Source organism: Nelumbo nucifera, chromosome 1 (genome assembly GCF_055504915.1).
Source record: "Nelumbo nucifera cultivar China Antique chromosome 1, China Antique-T2T, whole genome shotgun sequence".
Lineage (NCBI taxonomy): Eukaryota > Viridiplantae > Streptophyta > Magnoliopsida > Proteales > Nelumbonaceae > Nelumbo > Nelumbo nucifera.
The window spans coordinates 15047695-15062280 of NC_142649.1; the positions used below are offsets into that span (position 1 = coordinate 15047695).

At 35.2% G+C, this 14586-nt stretch overlaps 2 protein-coding genes across 2 annotated transcripts in view; one reads left to right on the top strand and one right to left on the bottom strand.

Moving 5' to 3' along the window:
* Nucleotides 1-1615: 1615 nt before the first annotated feature.
* Nucleotides 1616-4951, bottom strand: LOC148802938 (SNF2 domain-containing protein CLASSY 2-like). Its single transcript, XM_088894304.1, has 3 exons — nucleotides 4789-4951; nucleotides 3112-3301; nucleotides 1616-2452 (listed from the first exon to the last, which is right to left on the bottom strand). The coding sequence occupies exons 2-3, from the start codon at nucleotides 3256-3258 to the stop codon at nucleotides 1877-1879; spliced, it is 723 nt and encodes a 240-aa protein (XP_088750430.1). The 5' UTR covers nucleotides 3259-3301; nucleotides 4789-4951; the 3' UTR covers nucleotides 1616-1876.
* A 157-nt stretch (nucleotides 4952-5108) lies between these two features.
* The window catches only part of LOC104611547 (Cysteinyl-tRNA synthetase, class Ia family protein), a 29325-nt gene continuing 19847 nt past the window's right edge, over nucleotides 5109-14586 (top strand). The window contains exons 1-2 of the mRNA XM_010278640.3: nucleotides 5109-5249; nucleotides 5370-5461. The gene's annotated coding sequence lies outside the window, so the exon portion shown is untranslated. The remainder of the gene's footprint in view (nucleotides 5250-5369; nucleotides 5462-14586) is intronic.

The window sequence follows — 14586 nt, forward strand, 5'->3', positions numbered from 1 at the left end:
ATCTCAAGAAGATGGTTGTTTAGTTAACAAACCAACTAGAAAACAAAAATGACACCAAAGAGAATCAAATTACAAGGATTTAACTCCAAAGCCCTCCATAAAATTCTCAAACAGATCAGACTCATTCACTTGAACAAACTCTGGAAGACAGAGATCCCAAACTACCATCAAAATGCCCATTCCTGCAATCAAAATATCAATGCTCCACCCATTCTACTCCCTCCTACCTTCTCTCAAACCCCTCACAATCCATCTAGAAACCTCATCTTCCTCCCCCTCTCCCTATCTTCCCACTAGGGGTGGATTCGAGCCGAGCCGAGCCGAATAGTACGAGGCTCGAGCTCGGCTCGAGACTACTCTACAAGGCTCGAGCTCGATTTTGAGAAAAAAATATTTTATAAAAATAAAAAATTATATATAAAAATATTTTTTATTTGATATTTAAAAAAATAAGAATTATAATAATTAATAGTTATAATATTTTTATTATATATATTATTTTCTATAATTTTATTATATATATATATATATATATATATATATATATATATATATATATATATATATATATATATATATATTTGAGCCTGCCCGCGAGCCTCACGAGCCAAGCTCTAGTAGGCTTGAGCTCGGCTCGTTTAATAATCGAGCTAGTGAATTGAGCTCGAGCTCGATTGAAACCGAGCCAAGCCAAGCTCAAGCAACTCATGAAAAGTTTGGCTCGTTGCCACCCCTACTTCCCACCAACCTAGAGTTCACTCAATTTTGTCTACTCTTTTCCCCCTTCTTCATCCCACCTCTTAATTTTTTTTCTAGGCATTCTTCCCTTTTCTTTCTTTTTTTTCATATTTATCAAATTCTAATTTCATGAATCCTTCCCCTCCCCAAAAAACTAAACCGAGAGGATTTCCTATCTCCACTTCCTTCTCCACCAATTTATTAATATTCACCTTCCCATTTTGAATTATTTCCTTGACTTCTTAGTCCTTTTGTATCCGCTATGCTCTCTCTCTCTCTCTCTCTCTCTCTCTCTATATATATATATATATCTATCTATCTATCTATCTATCTATATATTCTTGTCCCCACCAATTGTGACCTCTCTTTCCACTAATTTTTAGAGAGGCACACAACCAGTGACACCATCCTTATCCGCATCGGATTGTGACAACAAAATCTCTTCAGCAATAGGATCGTCAACACTCATCTTGTCTTCTTATTGTTCCTTTCTCAAATGGGAACCCAATGATTTAGCTTGCATCATTTACTCCTTGGTTGCGTTTGGTTGCAATGCAAATGCAAATATGTACACTACATATTTACTCATTTTTTAGTTCATAAATGCAAATACGGTTTACATTTTAAACCGTTTTTGTATTCATCTTGTTTGTTTGAAATCGGTGCAAAGTGTGGGCCCATCATTAAATGCTCCAACTATCTTATGCTTCAATGCCTTAACTTTGGTCAAAAAGTTAGGGTCTGTTTGGTTCGAGGGAATAGGACCCTGGAAGCGAAATCGGAATGGATCATTCCGTTTCCGGATGTTTGGAAGACCGGAATAGGAATGAGTAGGCAGAATGCCATTCTCGACCCCCTCCCCCGGAATGTGATTCCCATTCCGATATTAGGGTGCGTTTGGTTCGCGGATAAGACCGGAATCAGAATCAGAATCCCCAGGAACCGGAATCGGAATCATCTATTCCTGGCATCTGTTTGGTTCAGTCAGGAATCAGAATTGGATTCCGATTCCTGCTGTTTGGTTCACCTAGAAGGTGGAATCGGAATCAGCCAAAATTTCCAATTCTGCCCTGTTAAAAAAACCTCAAAAACATCCACTAATTATATATTTTCAACATATACACACATTGGCAACCTGCTACCGAGTGCATATATGGAGAAAATGCTTATCTTCTTTCATATCATGAACAAGATCCACATCCTTAGGATCATTTAAAACAAATGTATTTACAGGAACCACAGGGGAAAAGTTCATATTACTGGGTTCCATAACTTCATTATCTATTTGGAAGTTTATGGTCTTTACATTGTTCAAGTAACTTGGAGGACACATGTCATGATCACTATCAAGAAGTTGATAGATCATTTTATTTTGCACTGTTTTAACATCAAATCCAAGTCCTTTCCAAATGGATGCAACCAGTAGCCATGATATATCAGAAGAGAACTGACCGCAATGTAGTATAGCTCTGCGCGTGAAGGAGCAGTCTTCAGAATAGCTCCAACGATAGTAGACATCTTCTGAAGGTTTTCTCTGAAGTTTTTGTAAGATACCAATATTTTCAAGTTTTACTTCTCTGATTTCTTCCCCAAGTGTCATCTTCAGCATGGTGTGAGGTTCTTGGGATCTATAGCATATTACATAAAACCGGCATGCACAACCAGAGTCATGGGGCTTCCTCTCAATTGAACTTATCTTAGCATCAACATATTCCTGCATAAGAAAAATAGTTGCTTTAAATTAAACATCATTCTAAGACCAACCCTCTGTTCAATGGGTTAATCATCTGGACCAATATTATGGCATCAAAACCATTATTGAAATCAAGCACATATAAAGAAAGATGTAAATCATGTTCCATATCCAAATAAAATTCACAAATGCACAGGTGAAAATAAAAATAAGAAATAATTAATCATCATTGAACTATATAACACTCAGTTATGTTTATTAGCTATTTAGTTATGACAGATGATATCACTGGTTGCAACATTTTGCCATTTCCCTACTTGTTGCTAGCACCTAATGACAATATTAGTTTATTAGTTATATTTTAGTTAATTCTTTAAGTATCTTGAGGCTACTAGCAAGAAATTTGATCATATAATTCATCGGTAATGTCTACAGCAACAATATCTCAAATACCAACCAAAGATATAGTGGAAAAAAAGTGTTAGAAACATGCACATCCAGTTTAGTGCTTTATTTGACAAGGAGGTTTTGAAAGGTGAGAAATTAAAAAAACATTCGATTTCAATTTTCTTTGAGCAATCCAAAGTACCATAGGAAGGACTGAATCAACTTAATGCCAAAAAACAAACCACGGTGAGAATTAATGCCAAAAGAGAAACCATTGTAGAGACACTTCTCACCTGCATTTGGCACAGGGGTTTGAGGCCCTGATTTGCTATGCTTTGGAACCTTTGGCTTGCTGTATACCCTGCCCCCTTTTCCTGATATTGGTGTACGAAGGGGGCTGTTAACCACTTTAGTGTATCCAGGACTGGTAGTACACTCATGGAAGCCCTCACAATCTTCTGTTTCACTCTTCCGCTTCAGAGGCTGAGAATCAACAATTATGTTTGCAGAATTTTAATAAGCAATTTGAGGAAATAAATTAACTACATCACTAAATTGCAATATGTTCATAGGCATACCATTTTATGATGAAATAACTGAAATGAAGCACAATTGTAAAATGTGCACTCAAGATCATTATTTCTTGTTCCATTAGAGGGAATATTAAAACATGACTATTCAACTAAAAGGAATAATCCAAGGTATCCTATCCGCACTTCAAATGACAGATTCACAATATTTAGTAATGGCACATATTCTAGCTTGACATACTAGTGTCCATTATAAAAATAATGAGCTACAGTAGTACACCTCCAAAGAAATACCTAAACTCCAAAGCAAACTTACCAATGTGTGGTGTTTAAGTCACAGTTTTTCAAAAAATATATATTTTTTGAATGTAACAGCATATTATGAGCAATAGTGAGACCATTGAGATAGTTTCTGCCAAATATAGATGTAAATACAATGGGCATAGTCTTCCAATATAAACTACAAGAATATTTGTGGTTTGTTGATTCTACAAGTGCAATCCTTGTATCATCCAAACCGTATGAAATCTCTGAAACTTACCATCTAGTCTATAGCTGATTAAAAACAGAAAAAATACAGGAATGGAAGAACATGATCTTCATTCAGACGGGTTCTCTTGCATGTATTTTGAAAACTATTGCTTTCTGAATTTGACCAGGAGGAGAGAGCAAGCTATTTTCTTTGGTTGTTGCATCCATTTTGCTTTGACCAAGGACCATTTCTTTCTTACATTTTGGTTTCTTATCCTTTCTAACTTTGTACTCTATTCTTTCTTGTGTACATCCAGCAAATTTGAGTACGTTATCTACAAGCTTAAGGAAATGGGGAAAATAGCAGAGAAAGATATCCTGCAAATCTGCATCCAGTTTGACGGGCTAGACACAGGCAATTGTGGGAAGATCACACTCGCTGATCTTATGGAAAATCATCATTGAGTTGATGGAAAATCAATCGCCCATGTCGGTTTCAATGCATGACCAGCTATAGTAGAGGAAACAATTAAATTACGAACAATCTTCCTGTTCCATCTGAGATTTTATGAATAACAGAAGAGAGAGAGAGAGAGAGAGAGAGAATCTTTTCTTTTTGGGGATTAAAAGGAAGAATGGGGAAACTCCAAAATAGAGAGAATGCAATACAAAAAACAAACAGATAGCTGACAAAAAAATTACTACAAAAGTAGCTCTTTAAGGATACTGGATTAAATAACAGTTAAATGCATATCGAAAAAAAACGAAATGGATCAAATTCCAGTAAAAGAGAAAATCCAATCAGAATTATATTTGAACGTGAAGCAAGCAAACGAATTAAAACCAAGTGAAACAATTAAAGAGATCAATATGAATAAACAAATCACAAGAATGAAGCGAAGTTTCGAGGTGATCCGACAATAAGATCTACGATCATCACCAAGTGAAGTAGAATGGCGGTTTACATACCAATTAAAACGAAATGGTTCGGCTCTCTGTTTGGCGATGGAAGAAGGCTTGGAGTTCTAGAAATCTCTCTTTCGTCTCTTCGACTGGATTGAAAATGGGAAACTCCAATCTCCAATCTCCTGTTTCGTCTCTTCGCCTAGATCGAAAATGAGGAGGGCATTTTTGTCCAAAAAAATTATAAACAGGAATGGGAATCACATTCGCAGGGGAGGGGTCGGGAATGGCCATTCCACCATACGAGGGATTCCCATTCCGCCTAGTATGGGAATGGGAATGGGAATCGACCAAACAGCCCATTTCGATTCCGATTCCAGGGTCCTATTCCCCCGAACCAAACAGATCCTTAGTTCCTTTTTTTTCTTTTTGGACAAAAAAAACCCCTCCAATCCAACCTGCGATTGAGTTGCTGTGAAAAGGAAGAATCTCTTGCCGTTGCCGCCGTCAACCCCATCTCCGGTGAAGTAAGAGCACCGCCAACCATCTTTCTCCTCCTCCGTCTTCTTCCTCCAAATCAGCTACCACTCTTCTTGCTCCTCCTCATCTTTTTTATAACTTGTGAAATATGGTGGTTTATTTTACAGATCCGCCCCATCTCCTCTTCGGATCTGCCCTGCTGTGATTCATTTTACAGAGCTGCCCTATTCTTGTTCGTTTTAATCTGCTTCCTACTCTGGTGAGACATATATTTTGTTTGATTTGATTATAGTTCTGGGAGATCGGCCGATACATATGTTTTAGGATTTTCCATACATTTGTTTGGTTTGATTATAGCTCTGGGAGATTGGCTGATACATATGTTTTAGGAATTTCCATAATAAAAATAAGAACCAAATGGGAAGTGTCTAAATCAGCACCGGAAGGAGAACTGTAAACTTTGGCTTTAAGAGGTGTCTTACATGTGACCAACTACTCTTGTCTAGTTGTTTTTGTGGTATTTATATTGTACTGAATCACTGATGACTCTGTAAAACCAATATGTAAGGAACCTTATTAACTAGCTTTGTCTTGTTTTTTATGTTGTTGTCTCCAGAGACTTACTACTGTTGAGCTTGGCCTAACAGTAATAACAATAACGGTAATAGTAATTAGAATTAGGAAGGGAGGAGAAGGTGACAAACTGTGAAGTGTTAATCAGGGATTCAGGGCAAGGACTTCCGTCCACGTCCAAGGCGGAGGAGGAGGCGGTGGTGGGGGACTCTGGACAAAAATTTTCACATTGAAAAGCTGTCAGACACCATGGACGCTTTGGCCCCTCTAAAATAAATTAAAAATCTTCGTTCTAAATACTCAAAAGAACAGAAAAAGCATCCAGTTCATTTTCTGTCCAGTCTCTAAGTCTCCTACTTTTTCTGTTTATTTCAGCACTGTTAACTTGTTCAGGATCAGATCAAAGGAAGCTCAAAAGAATAAGCTTTCTGGGGTTAATTATCTTTCTTGACAAAGAAAATGCTCATTCTGATGAAGAGGATGATAATCTACTGCAGAATTCATGGGCTTTGATATTACTGCTCCATTTAGCAACAGTTTGTTTTATCTATCACTGGCTAGTACTATATAGTGTACTCTAAAAGCATAGATGCAACTTGTCAAGGTCAAACTTATGAAGATCAAGCCAGCAGCCTTAACATATCAACTCACAGGCTGCAGATGCTATTTCTTGAATATCTCTTAGAGAAAGTCTTGGAGATATAGAAGGTTATCTGTATAGTTCAGCATCCCCACGCAAGGGTTTGAATTGTTTTGGAATTTTAGAAAACCTTTGTTTATTAATTTGGTATTTCTTAGGCAACAAGTTTTAGAATGCCACATAGCAAATGATTTTGGGCAGTTCACAAAGGGTGTGTCTATTACTTTTCTCTATCTATATCACTGTATATCTGATTAGAATAAGTGGAAATAAATAAATAAAAAAAAAAAACTTTGAAGTTCTTGGTTTTAATGTCTGTTGCTTCTAATTCTGTTTCCTTTAATGTTGACTCTTTGTGTCCTTTGGTGCCAACCCCAATAAGTCTTCCTTTATGGTTTCTTTCAAGATCTTAAATCAATATCAGGATCGAGACTTTGAACTTAAACCTCTTTGTTAGAATTATTTTTAGCTCAGCTCCTTGATTATACTGTGGTTGATCCTTGTTCATTGTGTGTGTGTGTGTGTGCGCGTGTGCCTGCCTTGGTAAGGTTATCCAGATGGAAAGTGTGATATACTAGAGTACAGAGTATGGTCATTTATGGATTTCCCATTGATGAATGGATACTTCTTAGCTATCATGAAATTTTCATGAAGCTTTTGATTTGGTTATTGATTAAAAAAAATGTCATTGGCCACACTCCTGCCAAGAGGATCTTTCAATATGTAGTATGTTATATTTATGGAAACCAGGGATCCAGGGTGAATATTCCACCTGAGATTCTTTTTGTGCCAAGGGCCATTACTTGGTATAATAGTAAAATCTTGGGTTGCCAACATTGATATTAGCCTTTTTTAATTCCTTTTGTGGTCAAGATCCTGATTTAGTGATTGTCCTTCACATATTAGTGGTTGAATAAAAATGTACCATTTCCAATTCTCAACTTCAGAAATTGATTTTCTGGCACAAGGTTTTCTTAGAAGCCCTAGTCAGCAGCTTTCTCTATGCTTTACATGGTATTTGTTGAAAACAATTGTTTTGCAGGTTAAGTTGAAAAGTGTCTCTTGCATGGTTTAATTTTAATGGTTAAACATTTTGTCACCTATGAAATCTGGATACCTGTATATGAGTGTTATGTCATGTTGGATATTCTGATTTTTTGTGTAAATTGTGTATGCAACAACTTGTCCATCCATTCCTCTACCGTATTTTTGTCATATCTTTACAACTCGATATACATTGGTTAACCCTTATTTGTTACTTTCCACACTTGAGTGGAGATAAAGATGTTTGTACCTCTTAAAGTTTCACTAAGTTGGGATGAAAGGAAATTGGAATATGCGTCGGCTCATTTCCCTTACTGCTTTTTTGGTAGGGGAGCTTGCACTTTATTATTTCTTTCTTTGTAAAATTCTCTTGGTGATTGACAAAAAGTAGCTTTGCCTCATATTTTTACTTACACATTACACATTTATATTTCTCAGTTGTACTTTTGAGTTTGTTCATTTCTCATTTAACATCCCTGTAGATTTACAGGAACTTCAAGAAATACAATTTTTCTGTCCAATCTGATTTTGTAATTTGTAAAATCTTAAATTCCTGTAATTTGCAGATTTACCGGAACTTCAAGAAAATCTTAAATTCCAAGAAATACAATCATTTAACATCCCTGCAGATTAATCATCTCAATTTGCAAAATTATTGTAATTTCTGCAATTTTCTTATTTTCTTGCAATTTTCTGATTTTCATGCAATTTTCTGCAAATTTTCTGTAAATTTGTTTTAATTTCTGCAATTTCTGAAAAATTCCTGATATTTTCATTCATTTTTCTGGTTTTTTTTTTGCAAAATTATTGTAATTTCTGCAATTTTCTGATTTTCTTGCAATTTCTGTAATTTTCTGCAAAACTCCTGATATTTTCATTCGTTTTTTTGCAAAATTATTGTAATTTCTGCAATTATCTGATTTTCTTGCAATTTTCTGAAATTTCTATACATTTAAATTTTTACTTACACATTACACATTTATATTTCTCAGTTGTACTTTTGAGTTTGTTCATTTCTCATTTAACATCCCTGTAGATTTACAGGAACTTCAAGAAATACAATTTTTCTGTCCAATCTGATTTTGTAATTTGTAAAATCTTAAATTCCTGTAATTTGCAGATTTACCGGAACTTCAAGAAAATCTTAAATTCCAAGAAATACAATCATTTAACATCCCTGCAGATTAATCATCTCAATTTGCAAAATTATTGTAATTTCTGCAATTTTCTTATTTTCTTGCAATTTTCTGATATTCATGCAATTTTCTGCAAATTTTCTGTAAATTTGTTGTAATTTCTGCAATTTCTGAAAAATTCCTGATATTTTCATTCATTTTTCTGGTTTTTTTTTGCAAAATTATTGTAATTTCTGCAATTTTCTGATTTTCTTGCAATTTCTGTAATTTTCTGCAAAATTCCTGATATTTTCATTCGTTTTTTTGCAAAATTATTGTAATTTCTGCAATTTTCTGATTTTCTTGCAATTTTCTGAAATTTCTACAAATTTTCAGGTATTTTCATGCATTTTCTTACAAAATTTCTAATATTTTCATGCATTTTCTGAATTTGCTGCAAAATTGTTGTAATTTCTACATGTTTCCTGCAAAATGTCTACATTTTTTTCAATTTCTGCAAATTTTGAGTATTTTTCATGCATTTTTCTGAATTTGCTACAAAATTATTGTAATTTCTGCATTTTCCTACAAAATTTCTACAATTTCTGCATTTTTTGATATTTTAATGCATTTTTTTGCTTTTTTATTTTTATTAGGGGCAAAATTGGAAAGCATGGCTGATTCCGATTCTAGCCTCTTGATGAACCAAACAGCATCAATTGGAATTTGATTCCGATTCTTGTTTGAACCAAACAGGTAGGGGGAATAGACCATTCCGATTCTAATTCCAAGGGATTTCCATTCCGATTCTGAACACAAACTAAACGGATCCTTAATTATCAAATGAACACAAAATTGTATAAAAAAAATAGGTACATTAATGCTCTCTTCTCAAAGTACAAAAGTATCAGAAAATACAGTTTTGCTCTGATAATCATTACCTTTTTAAGTTTCAAACAAACGCTTGCAAACACGAACCAAGGTACATAAATACCCCGGTTTGGCGTTTGTATCGCAAACAAACGGAGCCTTAAGATTAGGTTCAATATACCCACTCCCTTTCGCATCTTTTCTCGTATATACCCATTTATAATTCTTTATTGGTCTTGTTCCAACTGTTAAACAGTTTTGTATGCCCTTAGCTCCAATCAGTTTGATATACTTATGACATTTATTGTAAATGAATAAAATGCATATTTGATTCATGTTCATGTGGTGTGCTTCTGTGTAATAACCTTAAAATGGACACTTATGAGACTCATGCTAGTTTAGAACGTTCACAGCCAGTGGGTCGGTCTGGGGAGACCTATCCTGACAAAGCTGACACTGATGTGCCGCCAAGTCGGTTGGAGTGGCCTGCCTCTACCACCAGGGTGAGACCTGAGGTACATGTAGTGTAGGATTAATTGAACCTTTGAATCAGACCAGATTTTCAGCATTGCCTTGGACCTTGAAGATTGATGAGCAAAACTGGAAAGTTACACTTGACCCCTAGACTCAATTATGATACTACACTAGGTGTCGGATTGGATTGTCTTTGATATGCCAATCAGTGAGATCCTTAGCGGGGTCAAAACCTGGGTATGTTGAGACAGTCTGAAAATTCATCCGAGTGGGTGATCGTAGTGATAGGATCAGTCCCTTTGTCGAACAAAGGTAATGATCGGGGGTGCACTCTCTCTGATGGAAACCAAGACTGTCGGCAGCCGATTTCAATCGTTGAAATTTGTTTTGCAAAATATATTTTATATGAGATATAAAAGTATATATATTACAGTTTCTAAACGTTTGCAAAATGTTTTAATTCTCGGGATCCATGTGAGTAGAGAGTACAATACTGTTCCTTGCAGCCGAGGGAGATGTCATCTCTTGTCGGGCAGTGTATGATCATTATGGGCTGAGAAGTTAAGTGTAAGACCATTAAGAATAATACCTGATGAGTTAATCTTGCATCTGCCCACAATCCCTAGGTGTTACAAGGTGGCTTGGCATAGGAACCACTTAGGGTAAGTGTTGGGCCCATAGAGCTCATGTGATGGGTTTCAAGGGGTGCACTGCCCATAATAGTGTATTCGGCCAGGCCTTATAACAAAGGCTGGGTTGAACCGTTGTGGCTAATGTGTACATCAATGTTTGGGTCTCACGCCCAACAAGAAAGCCTAACTGGACAGCAGTTTGGAAGGCTAAGTGAGCGCATAACCTTATTGCGCCTAAAGCCCATTTTGAACTGGGCTGATTTGATCAGTTAAATAAGGGGCGAATTCTGAGATTGGATTAGCAGATAGGATTGGGCCTTAACCCTATCCACTCAAAGAGTCCAGATCTAAATGTGATTCAGATCTAGAAACCTCCTAATGAGATTATGAGATTGTTGATCCAATCTACAGATAAGATAATGGTTAACCCTTATCACTTAAAGGGAATTATGATCCAAATATGATTTGGATCAGCAACTCCTAATAGGATTAGGAGCAAGTCCCTTTAAGGTTATAAAAATGGAGGAGGGGGCGGCAGCCTTTTGACACACTTCACATCCTATCTTCAGAGTTGAAATTATAAAAGAGAGAATTCAGCTTCACTGCGCTAAATCTCTCTTGTTGCCTCCTTCCTGCTGCCGCCATATCTGCTAGTTCGATCTCCTGTTCTCAGTGGGAGTGATCAAGATCAGATCTTGATATCAGTTTCTTGTGAAGGGATTGATAGGAAGTTGTGCTCACGTGCCGTCTTGTTGATTATTGCGAATGATCCGGTTTTTGGGAAGAACACTGTTGATTCTGCTCCATCCTGCACTATGCCATTTTCAGTGGGAGCAGTTTTTGGTTCCTTCATTGGGCGTGAACACCTCCATTGGGAGATACTATTTCTCCGTATCAGGATATCCCTTCCTACTGTTTTTGTTCAGATCTGGTTCGGTTCTTGGTTCAAGATTGATCATGGAAAAATATGACTTTTCTAAGATAGGGAATACGATTCTTAGTAGGATGGAGAGAAATTTTTGAAATTCGCCCATTCTATTCAGCAAGATTCGGGCGTTCATATGATGGATATCTCATCCCTTCACCAACAAGATCAAGTTGTAACCTTGAAAAGATTTCCGTTACATGCACGGCATTATGATTTCTTAAATTATGTGGTTTTTTGACAATCACCTCATAAGGTGCTTTATCATCCTCCTCCTCCTCCTCAAAGTTGCTTCTTCAACCTAGATTTACATATAGGGCTTGTTCGTTTCCTCTTATCTCGTATCTCTTAAAGTGTAATAATAAACTCTTTGTTTTCTAATGATACCCCCAAAAAGACAAACAAAAACTCTCATACATGGGGTCAAAATGTATATTTGATAATTTTCATAATTCAGAATTCAAAATTTAGAACAACATTCTCTGCAATCAAAGTTCAAAGGAAAGAAAAGTTCACCAATATCAATGTACCTCTTAATGTAATTATTGCACTTTTAGATGTTAGATTTCAGAGCAAACGAACAAGCCCCCAACCTTCCAACCTTCACTTCCCTAAGGCAATAATTGTCTTCTAAACAGCTCTCCTCACTGCCAACAATGGCGCCACCATCTATAATCTCCTATCCACCAATCTTATAATCAACATCTGAACTAGTGAATCCATTCCCATCCTCTTTCAAAACCCCCTTTGATTTCCCCAGCCCCTAGGGGTATAAATGGATCGATTTTGAATCGGATTAGGCAATATTCGACTTCGAATTTGATTAGAAAATCCGATATCCGAATCTGATTCGATATCCGACAAATATTAAAAATTAATACCCGAATTCGAATCCGATTAAGTATTCAAATATTCGATTCGATTAATTAATTATTTTAGATAATTAACAAATATAGAAAATAAATATTTTATTGATATAAAGTATATAAATATATAAATTATTTATATAACTTAATTATTATATATTTTAATTATATAAAAAATTTTATATTATATAAGAATTAAATAATCGGTCGAATTCGGATATTTATCGAATCGAATTAGGTCATATTCGAATTCAAATCCAATTAACTATTTTGTATGAATAGGATATCCAAATTCGATAGATTAGATATTTGAGTTATCCAAATTCGATTCGATTATGTGAAATATTAAATTCGAAATCGAAATTTCGAATAAGATAAACACCCCTACCAACCCCTTAGGACCAACCTCCACGGTACCCAAAAAAGTTGGGATTTGGATTTCACAAACAAAATCTTCGGAAATCGCATCTGCAGTCCTGGTGTAGAAAGGGGAGCAAATCGCCAGAGGCACACTATCAACCTGTGAGCAGCAACTGACTCCACTATCTATGAAAGAGGCCCGATCATCAACGACCCTAACCCCTGTTCCTCCGACCAAATTCTTCTTGCCACGTTTATCATACCTGGCGATCACCCAAACCCAATTGTCCTCGGATCCCTTCTCTTTCCAGCCTCTGATGTCACAGACCTTCTAAACGCCCTGCATCTTTTAATTCTTCATCTGTTGGGGCCTAAGATTGACCTTCTTGTCCTTAACTATCAAAGCAGTCGGTAATCAAAACCTTAGCTTCATTCCAGCCTTCTTTTAGGCTTTGATGTCATCGAAAATTGACTGGATCGAACTATCCACGTTTTCCTTTTGAATCTTCTCTTAATAAATCTCCCCTTTTCAATATGAATGTTTTTGTTTTCATTTTGAGGGGGCGTTCTAAAATATGAATATTTTTATTTTTATTTGTTTTTGGAATTGTTACATCGGAAAAAGAACAAAAACATGTTTTTGAACTCACTTTTGTTTTCAAAGTAAAAAATAAGTTGAATTTGTTTTGAAAAACAATACATGTTTTTAGAACAAATAAAATACTGGTTTTTAAAATAAAAACAATTTTTTTAGTATAGAAAATGTTTTTGGTTTTAATTTTGAAAACAAAAAACATATATACAACCAAAAACATGTTTCTTGTGTTTTTATTTTAAGAAACAACCTATTTTTAAATAATATCATTTTGATCTTTCTTTTGAAACCGACAATATATTTTTAAATAATATCATTTTGATCTTTCTTTTGGAACCGACAATAAGAAAAACAATTCACATCGTAGAATGCCCCCTGAGTCAACCATGTGAACATGGTAAAGATGAATGTAATTTGAGTATTTTAGTGATATTGGCCCCAATGAGTAAGCTTGCATCTTTGTAGCTCTTGATTAATGGGATAATGTTTCTCAAAAAATGGTCGTATCTGAATTGGAGTTGACCTTTGAAAACGTTATTGGAGTGAAACCGATCAAATGAGGATGGGGTGTTTGACTAGGGTGCTGTAGGGTTTGTTTCAAATAGTGAAAATGACAAAAGGTTAACCATAGATTGGATACAATGGTGAAATGACAAAAGATTTCCAACCTCTCTTTATGCTTTTCTCATCTCTTTTCTTTAGGGGTGGATTCGAGTTGTGCCGAGTTAAATACTTACCTATTCGAGCTCAGTTCATTGAAACTGTGTTAGGTTCGAGTTTGAGCTTGAGCTTGATATAAGCTAGAGACTTGAGCTCGAGCTCAGTTCGATTTAAAGTTTGCAAGTTCGAGTTTGGCTTGGCTAGCTCGAGCTCGATTGCAAGCCAAGTTTTTTCTAAAAAATAAAAATTATATATATAAAAATATTTTTTTTTATTTTACATACAAAAAATTAAGAATTATAAAAATTATTTATTATTACACATAAAAATAAAAATGTATACATATAAAAAATGTTTTTATTTTACATACAAAAAATAAGAATAAATTTTTTTTTACTATTATACATAAAAAATAAAAATATTATATATAAATTATTATCATATATAATAAAAATTATTTATTATATATATTTATATGTGTATATATACATACATGTATATATGTATGTATATAATAAAAAAAATTATTTATTCATTGTAATAGGCTCGCGAGCCTCATGAGCCAAGCTTCACTGGGCTTGAGCTTGGCTCGAAGCTTGGTTTAAATCGAGTTGAGCCAAGCTTTTCATG